Source organism: Sciurus carolinensis, chromosome 3 (assembly GCF_902686445.1).
Source record: "Sciurus carolinensis chromosome 3, mSciCar1.2, whole genome shotgun sequence".
Taxonomy (NCBI): Eukaryota; Metazoa; Chordata; class Mammalia; order Rodentia; family Sciuridae; genus Sciurus; species Sciurus carolinensis.
This window is the reverse complement of record NC_062215.1, coordinates 49,482,259-49,505,062: the sequence shown is the minus strand read 5'-3', so window position 1 is coordinate 49,505,062 and position 22,804 is coordinate 49,482,259. Positions and strand designations below refer to the sequence as shown.

The following is a 22,804-nucleotide window of genomic DNA, read 5'->3' as shown; positions in this document are numbered from 1 at the left end:
GGTCTTCAATTAGTCCAGTTGTGGATGCTGTAAATCAAATACAATCCCTTCTAAAACCCAAAGCACTCTATTCTTCATCCTAATGCAGATAATATACTGAGACACAAGAGCAGAATGAAGAAGGAAAAATGAGGGCTTTGGTGTATGCCATACTTGAGTGTTTTCCTGAGTTCTCAAAAACTTAATGTATTGTGGTTGTAGCAAATTATTTACCCTTTCTAAACCTCAGGTTTATTATCTGTAAAACAGAGATAAGAATAGAACCTACCTTTTTTTTTTTTTTGGTATCAGGGATTGAACCCACAGGTGCTTAACCACTGAGCCACATCTCTGATCTTTTTATTTTTTATTCTGAGACAGAATCTCACTACATTGCTCAGGTTCTTGATAAGTTGCTGATACTGGCTTTGAATTCATGATCTTCCTGCCTCAGCCTCCCCCCAGCCACTGGGATTACAGGCATGCACCACCATGCCTGGCTAGAACCTATTTCTTATGTAAGAATAAAAGGGCAGGCGAATAGATATAAAGGACTCAGTATTATGACTGGCACACAGTAATAATACATGCTGAATAATAATATCTGATGGATAACATGATTGATAATAACGTTTCCTTGGTCAGGGTCAGTGGAGAAACTCAGGGTCAAGTAGATCAGTTGAGGTTAGGTGACCTATCACTTGGTTTCTGAAAACAGCCCTGGTGAGATTTGCAGCTTTGGTCCCATCTCTCAGCCAAATTTGCAATGTCGGAAGGACAAGCCTGGCAGGCTCATTCTGTCCTCAGATTTCTTATCCCATGGGGATCAAGGAGGAGGAGCCCAAGCCTTGGATTATAAAGACATTCTTGCATCTCCCTGTGTAAAATGATAATGCCAAAGGATCCTGGCACCAGGCAAAGGAATACAGCCCCTATCCAAGGCTCCTTGTCCCCACATGATTACTAGGTGTCTGCTGATATTAGACTCTGGGGACTGTCTTAAAAGTCCTTGCATCTTTCTTGTGATTGTCTTTGCTTAACAGCTGTGTTGTACAAGTGAGTATGGCGTGTATTTCTGCCTCCTGGGAGTGATTGACTTGAAAAAATTGTTTTAATACACTTTGCTTTTATTAAAACCATTTTAGGTTCACAGCAAAACTGAGTGGCAAGTACAGAGCTATCCATATCCCTCCTCACCCACTCATAGCCTCCCCCACTATCAACCTCCTGCATCAGAGTGGTATATTTGTCATCCTCAACCCACACTGGCACATCCTTATCACCCCAAGTCCATGCTTCACATAGAATTCACACTTGATTATATACATTTCATGAGAGTTGTTGACTTTTTACACCAGCAAATGTCCCCTGAGGAAACACATCCACATGATCTGGGGAAAAGTTAGCAATGCTAATCTATTTCCAAACAAATATGTTTTTTGGAGAAGTGTGTTTAAGATTCGGTAGACATATAAAAGAAAGAAGTTGAGTCATGGAGGGAGGAAAAAAAAGAGAGAGAAGAGAAAGGGCCATCCACTCACCCAGGCAAGTCTCACCCCTAGTCTCTGAAGTCTTTAAGGGTGAAAGTTAGTGAGAGTTACTGCATAAAATGTCCAGACTCTTCTGTTCTCTAAATCTGCTTCTACCACCCTGTACCCATCTCTAGGCCTTCCTCTTCCTGGAGAAATGGGATGCTGCCTTTGAATCTTTTCCTTGTAGCTTTCCCCCTGAATGCCTTCTGGGGATCCCCTCACCCAAACTGCAATAGAGGAAATTTTTTGTTTTTTTGAAATGGAAATCTCAGGGGAGGACTGGGGCTATTCTGGAAAGACTTTTTTTCCCCTCTCCAGCAACTAAGATCCATGATTTTAATTGCTGTTGTAAAGTTCTTGTAAGGAATCCTAACCTCCCACTTTGACAGATGAAGCCTTCTGGAAGCTGGCTGTCCTGGGAGCCCAGGCAACACTGAAATGCCCTTCCAAACAAGGACCCAAGCAGCTGAAGGGCTCCGGTTACCCAAGAGGTGAGTGACATCCACACTTCTTTTGCCAGTTGGAGAAGGGGAAGGAGTGGGGTGAGAGAGGTGGGGAAGGGAAGGACAGAGGAGAAAGGACGGACATGACAGTAGGGTTGAGGAGCAATGAGCCAGGAGTCTGGTGGACGGGAGTGGAACCTATCCCTGAACATATCCCTACTGTACTCTGGGGAGCCAGGGTTGCCTCCCTACTTTGAACCTCAGGGTGATTTACCCACCCCAAATTTTGACTACTTTTCCTGACAAGTGACTGTTGTGAATAAAGATAGTCACTTGTGTACTTCAACTGGTGTTTGATTTGGGATTTAAATATTACTAAGTTAGTGAATAAAAAAATGCATGCCCATAGTTTTTATTTTATCTCGATTTTGCTCATCTGAACTTTGTGTATTTTTCTAAAATGACTATGGATTGATTTGACAATAGCAAAAAAAAAAAAAAAAAAAAAATAGTGGACTGGGGAGATAGCTCAGTTGGTAGAGTGCTTGCCTTGCAAGCACAAGGTCCTGGGTTCCATCCCCAGCACTGTGAAAAAAAAAAAAAAAGGAAAGAAAAAGAAAAAATATATATGTAATTTTTTAATTTTTTCACAAAAAATTGAATCAGCTTGAAAAAAATTTGCAAAAATGATTTTTTAAATGTTTATAGAGTAAAGGACAGAAGACTGGATACCCAATTGTAAACCTTGGTTAACTAAAAGGGTCGGTGATGGAATTGGAAAGAGAGATGGGAGATTGTTAATTTCTTTAACTGTCTCTTTATTGCTTGACTTATTAAAATGAGTGTATATTATTTTTGTCATTTTTAAAGTAAATTCAAAAAAGGAACAAAAAGTAAAAGAAAAATCTTTTGCATTTTGTTTTTCTAAAGCAAAGCTGTTTTAATGAAGCACTTTTAACTCACTATTTTTTTACTGTATAAATTTTTTAGGTTGAACCGTATTTCTTTAACTCTTTAGCAGGTCTTCTCTGCCAATTTTATGTGTGTCACATAACATGACAGAAGGTGAGTTTTGGATTTGTTCCCCAGAATTGAAAACAACAAACCATTCCATCACAAATGGTTATTTCCACCCAGTATATTTGTATATAAACATCTTATTCAGAACTTCAATAGCTTAAACAATTTGTTTTTAAACTATGAATCCTTAAGTTGACAGAGAAGTTTTGGAATTTTTTTTTTAAATTTTGAGACATAGTCTCATTAAATTGCCTTAAACTTATGTGATCCTCCCGCCTCAGTGCCCAAGTCACTAGGATTATGGACATGTGCTACCATACCCAGTCTAGAGAATAATTTAATAAATATCCATTACCATCTAAGTTTAACAAATATTCTTTTCATAGTTCCTTCAGCTCTTTAAAAATTATTGCAAATAATCACCTTCATCCTTAGTGGCAAGAGTTATCCTGAAGTTGGTGAATATCTTCCTGTTCAGTGTTTTTTTTTTTTTTTTTTTTTTTTTTTTTTTTTTTTTTTTTTAGCTGTTTATATTGGTTTAATCCATGTCAAATGTAGTTTACAAAGGGAAAGGACAAGTACCTTTGTATAGAATATACAGACACAGCATCACACCATGGGGCCCACAGGAGGGGCAGGGAGACAACTTTTCCCTGGGAACAGCATCTCTACTCCCAGGAAGGTTCTCAGCAGAAGGCTACAGCCGGGGGCATCTCAGTCAGCTCCAACCTCAGCTTCTGTTTCAGCTCGGGACCTTCTTCCTGCCTCACCCTCAACTCTTATGAAGAGCCCCATGAGCTAAGACTAAGGAGAGGGTCATGTCCCTCAGGGCATGTACCCCATGTCTGGGAGAAGAAATATACACCACTGAACACCGAGCACATGGGAGAGGGAAGGGACGCCATGGGAGAGGGAGAGGCAGGTACCCTAAGAGGTGGATGGGCCGAGCCCCCAGCCAGCCCTGAAGGAGGCACTGCTTCCCGAGGTTCTTAAAAAAAGAAGAAAATCATACAACCGAAGGTGGGGGCATGGAGGGCAAAGGAGTTGTCCCATTTATACACAACATTGTAAACATACACGGTCTATATTACATGTGCTTCAGTCTGGTGTTTGCATGTCTGTCTGTCCATCTGGGAGCTGTATCTCAGGAGCCTTGCCCCTCTACTCCCACCCCCACCTCCCTGCCCCACTCTGGGAACAGAGGCCAGAATAAGTATGGTCCCCAGGCTTGGTGGGAGCTAGCAGGCAGGGCCTGGGCCTCAGCCTCCACTCTGGCTCCAGAGTCCTGTGTGTGTGTGTATGCTTGTGTGTGCGCATGTGAATGTATGTACATGGGGAATCTGTGTGCAAGTATGTACAAGGGGAGAGGGTCACTGTCACAGAGGCTGGGGGCAGATGAGGCTGCTTGAGGCAAGGCCTGCCTGGGTGGCTAGCTCACAAGTAGATCCTCCGAAGGTCTCCAGGCGCTGTGATAGTGTTGCACTGAGGGCATAGCTTCTTGGCACCCAGGGTTCGCAGCCAGCATTCCTCACAGTGCACATGCCAACACTGGATTGACGTTAGGGGCATTGAGTATGAGTCCATGCAGATGAGGCATTTGTATCGGTCCCCCCGAGATAGCTGCCGTTCAAGCTCCCTGACCCGAGCCTTCAGGGCCTCAAACGTGGTCACAGCTGAATCTTCAGTGATTTTCTCGATGTCGCTGTTCTTGCATGTCTTCTGCATGGCCTCCTGCTTGCTGCTTTCACCATTGCTGGTGGATGGCATCTCATCACTGGCCCACTTAGAGAACTCAGGTGTGATGCGGGTGCTGGGAGGGCCACCATTTAGGACTGCACCCCGGAGTGCCTCTCTCTCCTTGGCTTCACCAGGCTCTTCGCCTGTGCAGGGGATGACATCAGCCTCCGTGTATTGTGGCTTCCCATACTCCAGAGTGTCATCCCCATCCACATCCAAGTCAGCATCACTGTCCGGGTTCTCTTTGCCGCTGCACATGACGAAGCCAGAGCCTCGGAAGCCACCTTCCAGGAGAGTGGTAGCCCGTATCCGCTTCTGCCCACACCACTCATACTCCTCAAAGCGGTTGCTGTTTTCATGCTCGATGTCCACGGCATCATCCTCAGCCATGCAGGAGCCTTCCCTCTTAGAAAGGCAATGCTCCACATGCCTACTCATCTCCTGTTCCGATCCTGCCAGGGGGCGGTTGCACAGGGGACATACCTGCCCTTCATCTTGCTTCCTTCGTTTCATTTTCCCAATCCGAGCATTCAGTCGGGTCTGCCGGTTGGCTCGCACTCGCAGGAAGGTCTACTTCCTCCCTCCCGCCGGCCCCCCTGCTCCGCCGGCCGCTCCGGGCCCTCGGCATAGCCGCCGGGGCTGCTCTAACGGGACCCCGTGGCCGCCACGCGGTGCCGCCCCAGCCCCGGCCTCCGGTGCTCCGGGCCCCGCTGCCGCCCGGCTGGCGAGGGCGGCGATGCGGGCGGATTCCCCCCGGCTGCCCGGCGGCGGCGGCACCTCAGCTCCCAGCAGCGGCGGCGGCCATGTTGGCCATCCAGTGTTTTATAGTTTGCTATTTAACTCTTCTTTTTTTGAGATACACATAGCTCTAGTTCCTTTGTTTTCATTGCTGCATAACATTCCATTATTTAAGACAAATCTTCTTTTTCTCTATTGTAAAAGTTGCTGCATATTCATGTCTTTTTGAACATCCATATTCATGTCTTTTTGTGCACTTGAAAGAGAATCCATCCAGGGGATTTTCCTGAGAGTGGAATTACTGAGTCCATTGAAAAACCTCTTAAATGTAGAGTGAAAGAGAAAGAAATGGACAAAGTCTTAGGTTTTTCTCCCAGATAATTAATTTCTGGGATAAGAATTCCATGTCATCTCACTTTACTGGAGGATGGATTCTCTAATTCCTTTCAACCTCCCTTTTTTTTAATCCCAAATTTGAAAAATTGGGCACACCATTTCATCAAAACCCTGAATATGAAGAAATTGTTGACCAAAACTAACTCATTCTGAAGCTGAATTGAAGGGGAGACGGGTGAATAAATCTTTTTTTTTTTTTCCCTCTCCTTTCAGAATATTGTGCATCAATTTAGAACATATTAAACAAGATAGGAAGATTAATGAGTTTATTCAAAAAAGAAAATAAGTCTTGGTAAGTAGAATGATAAATTAAAAATCCTGAATCTTTATGAACCCAAAGGCTAAAAGATGGTATCCAATCTAAGCTGCAATCTGTGATATTACTTTATGAGCATTCTGTCATAATATTTTTTCCTCCTTCTAAATCAATTTTAGCATGTTCGCATCAGCAGATTTCAGGTGATGTATAGGTAGCTTCATTTTAATAGTCTGTTGCTGTGTGGTGACCTGTGGTCTTTCCAAAAGAGGTAAAATAAATGTTTCCATTGTTACCTTCTCCTATCTCACTCCAACCCCATAATTAACCAATATTCATTTGAATGCCATCAAGGACTGACAGATTCCAAGAGGATCCAGTTGCTGCCCAGTATCTGTGGTCACTACAGTTTCTTCAACCCCTTCTGTGAGTAGCTCCTGGTAAAAGTCTACAACCAGCCTAGACCTTCCAAGGCCTCTGTGCTCCCAGTAATGCAGTCTTCCGTGTCCCAAAATGTGACACATGATGCAACCAAATTAAGATGACCTAGTGCTAAGTCCATTGCATTTAAATAGTTATTAATTTTAGAGTGTGTTTCGCAGGTTTTACTATCAAGGACACTGTTTAAATACTATTAAGTTGAAAAAAATCATTCTTTTAAAAATTATTAAGTATGTAGACATGCACATGACTATGGCAAATATGATAATCAAATGTGATGACTAGATTCAGGAGAAATTGCCTAAAATTGTGGTCTGCCTTAAAGTGCTATAAATCACTGAATTGATGTAAGTATTACACATAGGAAATGTAATTTGGGTCACATTCTTTCTGCTCTCAGTTTGCCTATCTAGAAAATACAATGGTTAAACCAGATCAGGGATTTTCAGCCCTGTTTTTATTTTTGAATCACTTGGACAGATGTAAAAATTAGTGAGTGATACCTGGGATCGTCTCTCAACTAATTCACTGAACTTATTCTGTAGGTATAAGATTAATTGATCTTCTGATTTCATGAATAGACTATAAATGCAAAGTAAATACAGATCTTGCAATGATGGAAGAGGCTCCTTACTCCCTTTAGGAGCAGCTGTAACAACTGTGATATTTGCCTACTCTTCAGGCCTGAGTCAATACTGGCCTGGAAGCTCCCTCTGCTGTGTGTTTTTCCAGTTCATTCCACAGTGCTTGATACACAATAGATGCTCAATGAATGCTGGATGAAATGGTGACAGAGTGAAGTTCTGGAACCTGGATTTGATCAGGGCATCTAGGATTAATCAAGTGGTCAGAAATTGGGCCATACTAGCCCAACCTACAACTGATTTTTAGCATAAGAATTCTGGAGAACTCTTCTAGGTCCAAGAAGTAGAGCTAATCTGTTTCAGAGTATTCTCTCCCCGGTAAACAGGATCAGAAGATCATTTGGTGTATTACTCAGTTTTCTGTTACTGTAACAAATACCTGATAATAATAATAAATACCTCTTATTTATAAAAATAAAAGGTTTATATTGCCTCACAATTTTGAAACATTTAGTCTGTGGTAGGGCAGATCCATTGCTTTTAGGTCTCTGGCAGTAGGGAGGGGCGGGATGTCATGATGGGTGTATATGGCAGAGCAAAACTGGTCACCTTGTGGCCAGGACAGGAAAGAGAGTAGAAGAAGAAGGTATAGGGGTCCCACTGTCCCCTTCAGGGACATACCCCCAATGACTGGAAGACGTCCTCCTAGGCCCCACCAAATAAAGGTTCCACCACCTCTTAGGAGCAGCACAGGCTGGAGAGACTGGGCCTTAATGTTGCTTCCAGATCCAAACCATAGCACTTGGTGAGCACAGAACAAATGTTGAATGCTCTTATGTTCTATTTACATCCAATTCTGAAAGCTTAGCCTCCTTTAAGCTCATTTTTATGTAAAGGTTAAGGATCTTTCATCCATAATCTGAGTGCCTGTTGGACCTTCTGGCAACACATTGATAGATTTTCATCTTCCAACATTCCCTTTCCAAATATTCATGCGACCACCACCTCGTGGTTTACTCTCCTGGTTACCACAACACACTGTTTCCTAAGTGTCAGATTGTTTTGCTGCTTGCTAATGTCATACCAGGGAGAAGCACATTAATCTCCTCAGTAAGGTCACTCCAAATCACTCTGCAAGATGGGTTACTTCTGGAAAGCTGTCCCCTAGACAGCTAATCCCATCTTTCTTGCAGGCTTGACTTACGGAGATGGCATCTGCTGACCTTATGTTTTTGAGAGCCATCTTATTTTGAGGGCTGCTGCACTCTGCTCACCATCTACAATTACCTTGACTAAAAATACTTTGGAGGGTAGTGAGTCTTCAAGGGGACTTTGAGACCTGGACTGTGTTCCTCCTGTTTTCTGTGTTGAATTGATGTTTCTGCCAGACCAATATTGTACTTCACATTTGATCAGAAGTCATTCTTTATGCCGAGCCTTGTGATTAAGTCTCCTTTTTTCCAAAAATGTGCCCAATAGTGATTTTTCTGATAGCATCGTCACCTCTTAGCCACATTCCCTGTGCATCATGCCAGGGCTGCGCTTTCCCCATGGAAATGTAAGCCTCCATCCCTGTGTGCTAGGTATGATCTTACTAAATGGCATCTCTGTCTCCCATCCCCAGTAGTATAATTTAAGAGTGTCCACACAAACCTAGAATCAGAGCATGGGAGATTATTATGCTAAGTGAAATAAGACAGGCACAGAAAGACAATTACTGCATGATTGCACTTACATGTGGAATCCAAAAATGTCGATCTCATAGAAACTGAGAATACAACGGTGTTTACCAGAGGCTGAGGAGAATAGTGGGTGGGGAGTTATGGGAAGTTGCTCCATGGGTCTAAGTTACAGAGCAAAAAGTTCTGGTGTGCTATTTCATAGTAGGATGATTATAGATAACAATTATGTATTGAATAGATAACAATTACTATATACTATATATATAACAATTATGTCTCAAAAAGTTAAAACAAAGGATTTTGAATGTTTTTACCATGCAAAAATGATAGATGACTGAGAAGATAAACGTGCTTAACTTGATTTAACCATTACACAATGTTCACGTATATTGAGACATCACATCACATGGTATACCACTAATATGTATGGTTTTTGTTTTTTTAAGTATTTTTAGTTGTAAAGGGACACAATATCTTTTTAAATGTATTTATGTATTATATGTGGTGCTGAGGATTGAACCCAGTGCCTCATAAGCACTTTACAACTGAGCTACAGCCCCAGCCCTGATTTTTGTTTTTATGTAACACTTATTAAATTAAATTAAAATAAATAAAAACCTGGGATCAAAGAAACAGAAATGTATTTGCGCTATATAGGAGCTGGTGATTGTCTAGAGCACAGGAAAGTGTGGGACATGCAGTGGCATGTCCAAATGGGACTGTGTGTACTTCTATGTCTTTTTAGCCATGGACACTATGAGTTGCATGAGTGTCACTTAGAGTCACCCACATGTTCATAGGTGGTCAGCCCTGATTTCAGGTATGAATTTGTCAAGGCTGTATTTCCTAGAATATTTAAATTCAAGGAAGTGTTTCTACCATTTAAAAATCTAGAGTAACTCTTAGGATGTGCTCTTATACTTATATTCTTTAAAATTAATTTATAGTTTTCGTTCTACAATTTTAATCTAACTGGACTGTAGGGAAGTGTGTGTGTGTGTGTGTGTGTGTGTGTGTGTGTGTGCATACCCACATGTGCATGCACATGAATAGAACATTTATTGAAGAAGATATAAGAACCTGGAAAGAGTGGTTACTATAGGGAGTAAAGCTGATGAACTGGGATATGAAAGAGACTTTATTTTCAGTTCCAAGCCTTTTGTGCTGTTAGACTTGCTTCTTCATCCATGAAATAAGAGATCATATCAGAATGGTCACATGATCCTCTGAGTTCCTTCTCTAAGAATCTGTGATTCTACTGAATTGGGAGTATGCTTTATACTGTCTTTCTCCAATCTCTTTACTTTACTGAATTTAATTTGTTGATTATATAGAAACACCTCATTTTTCCAGCGTGGCCTGAGAAGGAAATTTTCCACATTGAATTCTCTAGGTAAATGAATCTAATCTCTTTATAATGTTGAAATTTGGAGTAATTTCTAATAGAATATTTGGAAATTGTATTATAAACCTTCCTATCCTCTTTTCTCAGAGCTTTATTGAGCTATATTTTACATGCCATAACATTCGTCTATTAAAAATTCAGTAGTTTTTGGTATATTCACAGAAATGTGCAACCATCATTGCCATCTAATTTTGGAACACTTTGACACCCCCGAAACAAACTCCATACTCATGAAGCAGTTACTCCCCATTACCCCTTTCCCCCATCTTCTGGTACCCACTCATTTTTACTGTTTCTATAGATTTGCCTACTGTGGGCACTTTGCATAAATGGAGTCACATAACCTGGGTTTGTTTTTGTTGTTGTTTCTATTCTATTATCTTAAACAATACAATTTGTAGTATTTAACTTTTCTTGAGGATTTAGGCATAGTATACCATGCTCATGATGATCTCAAGAAGTATTTAGACACAGTGTCATTTGTCTCTAGGCTCTATGGCCCAGTGTATATGATTTTGTCAGGGCTTTATTGCTGGGGCCATCAGGTGACTTCTTGAATACATTCTCTTGTGAAACTTAATTCATTTTAGTCATTTCTTTCTGGTCTCCCTATTTTGCATACTTGGTCCATCAGTTCATAAATTAGACTAGGCCTGAGGTCTCATGCCTTTTCTTGACCCAGGCTCATAATGTAACTCCATTGTGAACTTCTTTGGTTTCTCTCTTTTTTTAATTTCCTCATTTTTGTTGATGCACTATAGCTGTACATATTGATGGGATTTCTTGTTTACATATTCATACAGGCACACAATATAACAATATAATTTGGACATTGTCACTCCCCAGCATTTCCCCCCTCCCGCCCTACCTCCTACTCTTTGTTCCTTTTCCTCCACCAATCTTCCTTTGATTTTTAGGAGATCCACTCCCCACCTTTGGTTTTCTTTTTCCTCTCTAGCTTCTGTGTATGACAGAAAACATATGACCCTTCACCTTAACCTTAACCTTCTGAGATTGACTTATTTCTCTTAACATGATGGTCTCTGGTTCCATTCATTTTTCTGCAAATGCCATAATTTTATTTTTATTTATGGCTGAATAAAACTCCGTTGTGTGTATGTACCACATTTTTTTATCCATTCATTGGTTGATGGACATTTGGTGTCTCTCTTTACCCTGTAGTGGTTAAATAGGTCAAAATATTCCCTTCTTCTATTGCTGTCTTGAACATCTTGTATCGTTCAGTCAGCTAAATTCCATCTTAGTGATAAATCCCCCACAAGGATTTGATGATCTCTGTAGTTTAAGCGGTGTTAAAACCTTTGATTCCTTGTATCCTTCCTCTCCCTTTTCTTAAAATAGTCTGTAGCCCTCATGTGAAAGACCCTATCAACTTCCTTTTCTGTATAATTGCATAATCATACAAGAACACATAATCAAAACATTCTTAAGTGAAAACCTCGAGGTAGGGTGGTATGTGAGCAGCCCCTTAGTCAATGTGCATGTATCTGCCAAGTCCAAGAGCATTTGAATGTTTAACAGGGAGAGAGGATATTTGACATCACTTGACATCTAACCTGTTCTGGAAAGTAAAATCTCTGTAAGTATTTTCTTTACTTCTTGGTAGGAGTGGAGTAAAGGGGGTAGAGTCTAATTTGGAGCAGTGTCACAGTTCTGAGTTCTGGTTGCAGTTGTGGGGGTTGTTTGAAGTTCGAGTGAGCTTGAACTTCAGGGAGGGTATTGTCACCATTCCAAATTTGGCTAAGGAAGCATGGTAGGGTCCAACCTCGAGTATGCTGTGGGAATTCGAGATCTTGGGGCTTTTCATCTTAAGCTTGTTGTCAGGAGAAGCCCAAAAGTATAGGCACCTTGCTGCATCCCTGAGTAATTCTGAGACTGGAGAGATCAAGAAAGTTCAGCCTGTAAGGGATATCAACCCTGGTGGGGCCTGTCTTGGGCTAGGGAAGGGATGGCAAGTAGAACAGTGCCTGTTACATAGGTGCTCATAAATAACTGCTGAATACAAAATCTCTGATGTCAAGTCTGAGCAGTTGGTAGAGATGCTGAGAAGGACTCTCAGGCAGGCATGGTGGGAAATGTGGTAGTTTATGACTAATGTGCCACTTCTGCAAATGAGCAAGTGGAGAGGAACAGTTAGGTTAGTTACGTGGAGAACCAGTTGTGGGACATCAGAACAGAACCTGAGCTTAATGATGATGAAGTGGACTTAGATTGCAGATGGGCACTGGGAAAGAATTCGGGTGCATCCACCTCTACATAACCTGACACCTGGGGATTCTGTTGAACTCAAACCTGGGTAGACTAGCATGCAGGAAACCCCAGGTTACAGCCGGGGTGTTTACAACTGACAAAACCGTGGCATCTCTGCTGAATGGAACTACATTTGACCAACCATGATGTCATTCCCCTCATAAGTGACCCAGCACTGCCCTCCTGTGGCAGTTTCTATCAAATGCAGCTTGGTTTAAAAAGATGGGATTGGAAGCTTCTCAGTGCATATTAGCAGATACCATTAGCAAAGGGCTTCAGGCTGAATTTCTTAACCCACATGAACCCAATCCTGCTTGATGTGAGTATAACAAGCAGGAAAAGCCAGTGTACTTGATACTTCCATCTGACTTTAGCAACTGTCTGAGATAATTGAGTTAGCCTTTGGGAACTACCATTACTATCAGACAGTACCACACTAGGCTCTTTATGTCATACAATTAAACCTTTAAGGTAGGTACAGTAATTACTCACATGTTACATATGAGGAAACTGAGGCTCAGAGAGGATGTCTCACTGAAAATATGACATTCAGTTCTGGGTGCCAGCAACCTCTCAAGGATGGTACCTCCTCCCCACCCTGCCCTGAGAGAATGGACTGGGCAGGGGCATTTCCATTTTATGGCTTATAAATATATTTTTATTATGAACATACATCACTTCTATAATTTTTAAAAATTTTTAAAAGTCTCCCTGATGAAAGGATATTGCTAGTCTCACACATCCAGAAGAAGATAACCAGGAAGGAGGGAGCAAGACACAGGAATGGGGAATCTTCCACCTTGAGAAGACATGGTTTCTGGTAATATGGTGACTTTCTGATGAATCTTGAAGAACCAAGAGGGTAATTTTATTTCGCATGTATCTCCAGTGCCCAGAGTCAGAGTCTGGGGAGCCAAATTCTCCAGGTGGATTTCAGTGGCATGGGAAAGCATCTTATTGACCACTGGTAGATAGAGTGGACCAGTGGAGGTGGGACATCTTGGGAAGGGCTTGAACTGGAGGATCACTGGGAAGTTTATAAAGGAGAATCTGGAATGGGTAAAAGATGAGTTCTCAAGCCTAAAAGCCTCTGATGTTTGGCTGTCCCTCAGTCTGCCATCCTACCACAGGCCGCAGCACCCACACATGCCTATAGGTTCAATAGAACCCAAGTCTGTTTTGGGTACACTGGTTCCCACCGGTTGGGAATTGTTTTAATCTGAAAGTTTGGAGATGTTACAAACTTTTGATGGCCTGGGAACTGCACACTAGAGATTCTGACTTAATTGATTTGGGGTGTGGCCTGGGTATTGGCATTTATTTATTTTTTTCTTTTATCTTTGTTGAGACAGGGTAGGGTAGTGTCTTGGTCTGTTGCCCAGGCTGGTCTCAAACTCGTGGACTCAAGTGATCCTCCTGTCTCAGCCTTCCTAGTAGCTGGGAGGTATGTGCCACAAGGCTGGGCTATGGGCATCACTGAAAATTTTAAAAGTTCCTCAGGTGTTTCTCAGCCTAGGTTGGGAATGAGTGAGTGCTTATGGATTCAGTGGGCGGCTTGTTTTGATTCTTTTTCTTTCACTTTATTTTGCTGAGGGATCCTGGGTTCATGTAAAGAAAGTAGGACCAGGAGCTGGGGGTGTAGTTCAGTGGCTGTGTGCTTACCTAGTGTGCATGAAGCCCTGTGTTCAATCTTCAGCACTGCAAAAGAAGAAAAGAAAGTAGGACCGTCAAAAAAGGTGTCACTTGAAGGCTACAGAGAGCACTAGTTTATTATAGGAGAGAAAGTTAAAAGATCCCTCTCAAAACAAGAAGAGAAGAAACAGACTCTCAAACATAGCATGTGAAGGAGTCATAGCCATTCCATCCGCTTTGGGAGGTGAATTAAATCCAACTAGGCAGCGGGTGGGGGAATGCCCTAGAAGGCAGAGTGATATTCTGGGCTGAAGGGATGGAGACCTTTCTCTCCCACTAGCAGGTTGTTCATCATGTGGCCAGGTGGTAGCACTCTGGGACCCAGGACTTTTGGGGATATGGGCCTGGAGAAGTGGATTCATAAGGAGCAGGAATGGCCTCCTGAGGTGACTCGGGTACCTGCTGGTGAGAGTGAACAGATCCTGCCCAAAACCTCTGTCCCCAGAAATGGTGACTACCCTGAAAGTTGCCCCAGCTCACTCAGTGTCTCCACCTCAAAGAATAAAAGGAGCATTCACAGAATCAAGAACAGCCATCAACGTAATGCTTTAAGATGCGGGGGCACAAATCACACTACTGTGGTCCATACCCAGATGAGGGGGAGGCGGGTGAGCCCCCCACTGGTGTAAAAACTAAGAGGGGGATCCAAAATCTCAGATGAATCATAATGTATTGCAATTTTAAAAAAACAAATTTAAGCAACTATGAATATAGCTCAGTGGCTTGTCTAGCATGTATGAGATCCTGGGTTCTATTCCCAGTATCCCCCCAAATGTGTGTGTGTGTGTGTGTGTACATATATATTTATATATACACATATATTTATGTTTATTTTAACAGGACATACTTATTTTTATTATACCTATGTATGTATCTAATACATAACATATATAATAAAATAATAAAATCAAACTTAATGCCAAAAAATCCATGATGAACAAAATTTCAAATTAAAATTGTATTACCAACTTTCCTTTTTCTTTGCCTCCAATATGGCACAGCACCATTCTGAACTTCTCTAACAGATGTAGGCAGAGAACTGAGAGGAGCCTTCTGCTTTTCACCTACACCGCCAGAGCCGTGGTCAGCTCTTGCATGAGCATCTTTTTAAAAATTTTTTATTTTTATTCTTTTTAGTTATACGTGACATAGAGTATACTTGACTTATATTTCAAACACGGAGTACATCTTATTCTATTTAGGATCCCAGTCTTGTGGTTGTGGAGATTCCCTGGGAACTGTGATGCTGACAGAGCAGCAGTGCCACCTAGTGGGGGACTCCCATGTCAGGGAATGAAAGAGGATGCCAGGCAGAGCAACAGGGACGTCCAGGAGTGATTGAGGAGAGAGGACTGTCCTGGGAGGTACCACTTGGGAACTTGCACTGGGGACAGCTGGGAGACAGCGTAAACAGATGGGGCAGGAAGTAGGAAAGTGAGCACACTGGGTATCCTAGGGCGAGCACTAGCTCTGTTGTAGTCTTAGCACAGACAGACAGATGACCTGAAGTGGTCACCTTCTAAATAACCCTACCCTTCAACTTCCAGTGCTCGAGTATCAGTTCTGGGGACAAGTGTGAGAAAATCAGTTTCTGAGAGTAACAAAACATACTCCTATCGGGAGTTCCACGCAGCTTTCCAAGCAGCAGTGCAAGAAGCAGCGTCTCCCATCACAGTATATCCAAACGAAGGCAGGGCAAGGAGGAAAGGATTTCTCAGTGTGGGCGACCACACACTACACCCAGTAGTTGTGGCTTCCTTGAAACTTTTACAACAAATTCTGTTGTGCCAAAAACTTGGCATTTAAATAGTTAACCAGGTAATTAGTTCATAGAATCATACACACTTAGGTTGGGTGAATAGAATTTTACAAGTGCCCAAGCAGATTAATAAGAGAAAGGAAAAAAAAAAAGTAGAGAGGTTTCATTCTTGGAAGCAGAATTTTGAGAAACACTCTAGGCATGGTTCTTAAAGGGTGGTCCTTGAACCAGCAACAGCTCGTCATCAAGCCCCGTCACGAACCTAAGAATCAGAAACTGGAGGGTGGGGAATCAGTAATGTGGTTTGCCATTAGCAAGCCCTCCAGAGGACTCTGAGGCATGCTAACTTTTGAGAACCACAGACAACAGGGCCCTGCTTCTCAAATTCTAATGTGCTGCCAAACACCAGAAGCTCTTGCTAGAATTAGATTCTGATTCAGAAGCCCAGGAAGGTGCCTGAGATTTGGCATATCTAACAAATTCCCAGGTGGATGCAATACTTTCGGTCTTTAGGCTTCTTTGTGCAGCACAGGTCTGGCCCTGTGTTCCCCAGATCTACTTTATGCTAAAAGTCACCTGGGGTTTTTGTTAACTGTACAAGTTACATGTCTCTGCCTTGGAAATTCCCACTTGGTAGATCTGGCTTGGTACCTAGGAATCTGCTTTTTAAAACAACTCCTCTAAGAGTTTATCTTTAACCAGATTGCTTAAAATTGCCAGGGAGTCTTTAAGTGCAGATTCCCAGTGTTTAACCCAGGCTTCTGAGTCAGTCTCAGGGTAGAAACTTAAATTTTGTATTTTTAAAAATATCCATTGCTGGGCATAGTGGAGCATGCCTATAATCCCAGAGGCTCGGAAAGCTGAGGGAGAGGATGATGAGTTCAAAGCCAGCCTCAGCAAAAGCAAGGTGCTAAGCAATTCAGTGAGACCCTGTCTCTAAATAAAATACAAACTAGGACTAGGAATGTGGCTCAGTGATCAAGTACCCCTGAATTCAATCCCCAGTACCAAAGGAAGAAAAAAGTACCCATGCCCAACTCAGTCTAGGGATCCTTGTGATAGTGCAGACCTCTCCTTTTTTAGGTAAGGAACTCCAAACCTAGAGGGTGCGCTGCTCAGGATTATGAAAGAAAGTGGAGGCAAAGTTAAGACTGGAACCCAGATTTCCTCACTCCTAATCCAGTGTTTTTTCATTATTTAAAATGTGTGTGTGTGTGTGTGTGTGTGTATGTGTGTGTGTGTGAGAGAGAGAGAGAGAGAGAGAGAGAGAGAGACAGAGAGAGACAGAGAGAGAGACAGAGAGAGACAGAGAGAGAGACAGAGGTCCACGGTAGGAACTAGGATACAAAGGTAAGACAGTAAGTCACAACTGATACTCAGGGACAGTAGAGGGAATTTAGAAAGTACATGATGGATGGGGCATGACCACTTGTGGATGGTGAGGACCAAGAGAACCTCAAGTATGTCAAGATTTCAACAAGTAGAAGTGACCTGTGGTGTGGCGGGTTGGGGAGCAAAGGAGAGTCATGTTTGCAGGTACGTGTGGGATTCAGATTGAGGGTCAGTGTAAGGCGAGTGTCCTCAACTGATAGGCTGAGGGGCTACTGATAGTGTCTGGTCAGAGGAGTGACGGGTCAGAATCAAGTTTCAAATAGGCCTAAGGAGAATTCATTTGTGTCAGCTAATTTGGACTCAGCTGTGACATCATCCTCCTTGAACACTGTACAAAGGGTACCTGCCTTATGATGATTCCATTTATAGTGGTGAGAAAGCAATATGCGTTCAGCAGAAATTGTATTTTGAAGTTTGAGTTTGTATCTTTTTCCAGACTAGTGATTTGCAACACATTCTCTGATGATGCTGGGCAGTGGCCGCAATCCAGGGCTCCCAGTCAGCCATGTGATCACGAGGAGAAACAACCAACACTCTACAGTGTGCTGTGTGGCTAAATTAGGATGATTGGCAGGTTAGGTGAATTCAATGCGTTTTACACTGATATTTTCAACTTATGATGGTTTTCTTGGGACAGGACTGCATTGTAAATTGAGGAGCACCGATGCACTCTTCGGGACCAAATAACTTGTGAACCATGTGCTCCTCAGATCACCAGATAGTCATATCACCAGTCTTTAAAATCCAAAAAGGGGTTTCAATGAAGCCATGAAATGCAGTAGGAGATCTGTCAAAATTGCTTCTTCCTTTCTTTAGAATAATGATTAATATTCAAGCTTTTTATCTCAGGAGCTCAAGATGATTTAAACCATAGAACTACTATTAATGTTTTCTTACACAAATGTCAAAAACCACTAAAAAGCCTATGTTCATCTCTTACCCCATATTTTAGACAATGAAACTAAGACCATAGATTTCTCAGGATTACAAAACAAAACAGAATTTGAAGGAAGGCAGGGAGGGAATCAGGTTGAGTGAGCATTAGCTCTGCTCAGCACCCAGCTGATCAGACAGGGGAAATGTCTCCCAGCTCCAGGTCAGGAAATTGAATCCCAGTCTGGGGAGCTATTCTGGGAATAGAACAGAAAGAGACCTGTAGAAGTTGGAGTCTCTCATTGCTGAGAGCACCCAGGCTAGGTTTAGGGACAGCCTAGTAGGCACCTAAAGACCCTCTCTCTAAGGTGGGCACAGAGGAAGCTGGGGAAGAAACAGGTGGCCAGGAAGCATGCTATTGAAAGCTCCCTCGGCTTGTAATAGGACCTAATGAGGTCACAACTGAAATGCTGATTGTCCCTAAGGGAGTGACCTTATTCTGTGATATCTATGGAAACTCTCAAAAGATTAGAATGAGTCCCACAAAGCTGTGTACCCTTGTCCATGTCAGGTCAGTGGTGGCCACATCAGATCTAATCATTGTGTATTTATGGACTGCTCATTACATGTAAGACCCAGTTATCATCAGGATTTACTGTGGGAGTGAAAGCAAATCATTTAAAAAGGTGAAAATTCATGTCTTTTTAATCTACTTTTCAACAAGGAACGTGGTATTGGAAGACTTACAACGTTTGCTGCCCGTGGCATATTGGTAGTTATTATGCTAGTGTTTAGAAGAGTGTCTAAAACTGCCTGGCAGCTTGCAAGCCATTCTCCGTGACTGGATATCCTTGTCACTCCTTTAGGTGCCAGGGACGCTAAACCTTGGGGTGGTGGCAAAGGCAGTCAAACTGTCTGCCCCTCTAACTTTTCTCCTTTGTGGGCTTTTCACATCAGGGTCTGATATTTACTTCTCTCCTTAGGGGTTCAGAAAAAAAAACGCATGTCCCAAACCTACCCTCTTCCCCAAAACTTGCCAGTCGCCCTGAATACGCCTCTGAGATGAGGCAGAGCCAAAGATGATCAGTCCCTAGGGAACAGAAAACCAAGGCAATTGATATTTCTAGCTGAAGACAATTGAAAGGTTGGCTTTTGCCCCTGGGAATGATGCTGGGATGCCCACAATAAAAACATTCATGTACTAATGACCTGTTCATCAGGTCTTAACACCTGTTGCCCTTGGGGTAGAGACCCCAGGCTCAAAATAGGCACAGCTGCTGCGGATGCTCATCTCGCCCAGGGCTGAGACTGGGTATTTGGAAATGCGCATCCCTCCACCCACACCCCTCTTCTCTGAGCCTTGGGGCTTTAAAACATGGGCTCCCTCTTTTCCTGGTCTAGCTTGGGGATTTAGGCTTCTCCTACTCATGATTTTGGGCACACATACAAGGCAGTTGGTAACTAACAGATTCATGAAAACCTGTGTAAGGAGACATGCGCCTGAAACTTCCAGTGGCAAAATTTGAAGGAGTGGAGGCTCTGACACTGGGCTCAGGCGTTGAGTATCTCTTACCTTCACACTGCAGCGCCTTAGCCCCCAGGGCCTCTCTCAGAGACTCAATCCTCCCTTCAGGCTTATAAGGCCCTATGAATTGCAAACAGCCATGCTTATTCCTGTTCTTTCGGAAAACCAAAAAAACAAGTTCATGGATAGAACTGTCCCCAAATTTGTAAAACCAAACAATAACAAAAAACCACTTCTGGATTTCTAGGTTGCTATTCTCTCTTTGTTACTGATGTGTGGAGATAGAGAGTTGATTTGGAGAGAAATTGTTTTCCCCAAGGGTAACAGATCTCCCCCCTTTTACTCTCCCTACTAGGAATTTGATTCAAGCATACATTGAGCATGCTGTATACACAACACCGTGGTCATTGCTAAAACCATGGACTATGGTTTTGGTTTTGACTATAAGACTCTGTCACCCTGTCACCTGTCTCAATTACCTACTACTCCATGGCTTGTATTTTTTCTTATTATTTGGGTAATTATATTCCCTTTACTGTCCTTAAGATCTGAGGTTCTAATTTCCTGGTCTTTGTGTCCCTGGGTCACTGGGGAAGCCTATGTGATGACAATGCTCTATTTTTTTTTTTTTTTTTTTTTAATTTAAGTTGCTCTTTCCCTCAATAAGGTGGTGTCAGGGTTTTCCACGAGGATGATCCAGGCAAACTTCTATCACCTGCTCTCCTAATCTCCTCAGGACTCCTGAAGGAAGGTCTTGTCTCATTCGCTTTAACATGGAGTAAGCCCTTAAGTGCCCAAGAGTTGAAGCTTCTTGTTCCCCACTGTCATGGAAAGCATGCAGCATCTTAGATAAAAATAATCAGAGCTCTCTTCAGTCCGTGGTTCCAGAAAGAGAGCCTTGAGAGCTTCTGGAATGTCTCGGCATAGCTGAAGGTAACAAGATCCCTGAGGCACCTCTCAGCCTCAGCTCATTTTAGCAGTGGGATTATTGGGAGTAGTGTAAATAGACCTCTGTATTCTGGGTTGCTTGCTCACCCCATTCTGAGGCACACTTGCTTTATTAAAACTCTCAGCTGTCGCGGTGACCCAGGCATGGAGAAATGAAAAGCTGCCCTCACCAACTGGTGGCAGGCTGCAAGCTGCAGCCCATTTTCCCCCATAAGGACATGTTACTCCTATTAGAAACTGTGTCCCTCATGTCCTTAAGAGGGGGACACCTGCCAGTCATAAGTTAAGATCTCATCTGTTCCAAATAAAGAAGTAGCCTACCATCCTACTTGGCAGTCCTTCTATAGTTGACAGATCTTTCTTGAATCCTATTCTTGAGTATGTATTTCTTGTATAATTAAAATATTATAAAAGGTAATACAAAGGGAAATCCACTGCTGGGATTTGAGACTGGAGACTCATTATAAGGAATTCAGAGGGCTGGGGTTGTGGCTCAGTGGTGGGGTGCTTGCCTCGCACATATAAAGCACTGGGTTCTATCTTCAGCACCACATAAAAATAAATTTTAAAAAAGACATTAAAAAAAAAGAATTCAGAAAGTCAGAGGTTTTTGGATCATATGAATATTACAGGAAAAAAATAAATAAACAATACCAGAAAAAAATAATAAAAGAGAAGGATGTGGCTATTTATTTAAGAAAGAGAAAAATAATGGAAATGATTCCTAAAATTTGGGAATGGGGGATCCCATACTGTTGGGAGAAATCCTAAGTCTTGGCTAACAGCTGTGAATGTCTCAAGTGTGTAAGGAAAACCTTCACACATTCATGCCCATCAGGAATACCTATGGAGAGGTGCATTCTGCTCTGGTCACTTAGGAAAGTAAACAACTGTCCCCAAATTTACCTAGTGTTACCAAGGGAACCTGTATAGGAGCCTGGTGGTCTGATCCCCCATGGCACATTGTGATGGGCTAAAAATGTATGGTTTCTCCTGCAATAAACGAGTTTGCAGGTTGCTCACCACAAACCTGCATTTACCCAACTCCTGGGGTCTGGGTTATGACTCCGTTGGCTCTTACCTGCGCCTGAGCTAGCCTGGCACACCCTACACCATACAAAGAAGTATACTAGAAGAAAAAGTCCCTTCACCCTTTTGCCATTCTGTTTTAGGGTTCATGAACAAAAGAGCCAGAAGACATCACAAAGAAGCTAAAGGTCACCCATGTTTCTATTGAATGGTGGAATGGACTGTCTGAGGGTAGACTATCTGAGGATGAGGTGGGCCAATTTGGTAGACAAGAAAAGGGTTGTAGTGGAATTCCCAAAAGATGTTAACAGAAATCATAATCAGAGAGAAAAGAAGTACACTTTGGGTCTTGTTAGCCCAGTTTTGACACGTCTTTGTCCCATGATCTATCTCCTCAAGATGTTTCTTCTATCTGTTTGGTCAGCTGCCCAGGTAAATAGACAGTGCTTTGTAGGGTGAATCAGTCTTGGAATCTAAAGCTCTCAGCTCTGCCATTTTGACCTTGAACATATTACCCAGTGTTTCAGTTTCTTCTTCATCTGTAATAAGCAGGTGTATTAAGGCAAATTCATCATCATTGAGCCTTTATACGGATGATAAGGGATAGTGTTGCTGCTGAGTGCATACGGTAAGGGTCAGTAAATAGTGACTGATTTCATCTTTCTCCTCACCATCGCCAGATAGGACCTTTCCTCTCTGGCCTATGTTGCACAGCAGTTCTTTATTTGGAAGGAGCTTCCTACTTTCATTTTTCTCTCCTCAATAACAGGGTTTATGATTTCATAATCATGGGCATCTTTTACTATATGGAACACTGGTAAAGTTCATCTTAGTAGTAACTCTTAGAAAATGAATTTTTCTCATGTATATCCTTCACAAAATCAAAGCCTAATAGAGATGATCATAGATAACTTCCAGAATCAAACTTCACTTTATCTCCTATGTGTGACATGGCACATTTTGCAATAAGTAGACACTGTCAGGTCCCATAGTCTCCAGATTTTCGATTTTCAGGCCCCATTTTGTATAAAATACATCAGAAGTCTCTTTTATTAATCCTTTAAGTCTTAAATTCTGTAAAACAAGTTGACTTGAAAGAAAG

General features: G+C 42.3%; 1 protein-coding gene and 1 long non-coding RNA gene across 7 annotated transcripts in view; one reads left to right on the top strand and one right to left on the bottom strand.

The window, feature by feature from the left end:
- LOC124979954 (uncharacterized) overlaps positions 1-22,804 on the top strand; it is a 76,679-nt gene that overhangs the window by 19,433 nt on the left and 34,442 nt on the right. For 4 of the 6 annotated variants that reach the window (XR_007107710.1, XR_007107708.1, XR_007107711.1 and 1 more), the window contains exons 2-5: positions 1,901-2,002; positions 2,973-3,019; positions 6,059-6,137; positions 20,462-20,658. This is a non-coding gene — a long non-coding RNA (uncharacterized LOC124979954). Of the gene's footprint in view, positions 1-901; positions 1,036-1,900; positions 2,003-2,972; positions 3,020-6,058; positions 6,138-20,461; positions 20,659-22,804 lie in introns of those variants that run through there. The other 2 variants (XR_007107709.1, XR_007107713.1) reach the window with 2 other exon arrangements.
- Positions 3,500-5,354, bottom strand: LOC124979953 (E3 ubiquitin-protein ligase RNF220-like). Its single transcript, XM_047544910.1, is given in 2 exon segments — positions 3,500-5,284; positions 5,286-5,354. Coding segments are annotated over 2 exon segments (930 nt in total). The 5' UTR covers positions 5,340-5,354; the 3' UTR covers positions 3,500-4,408.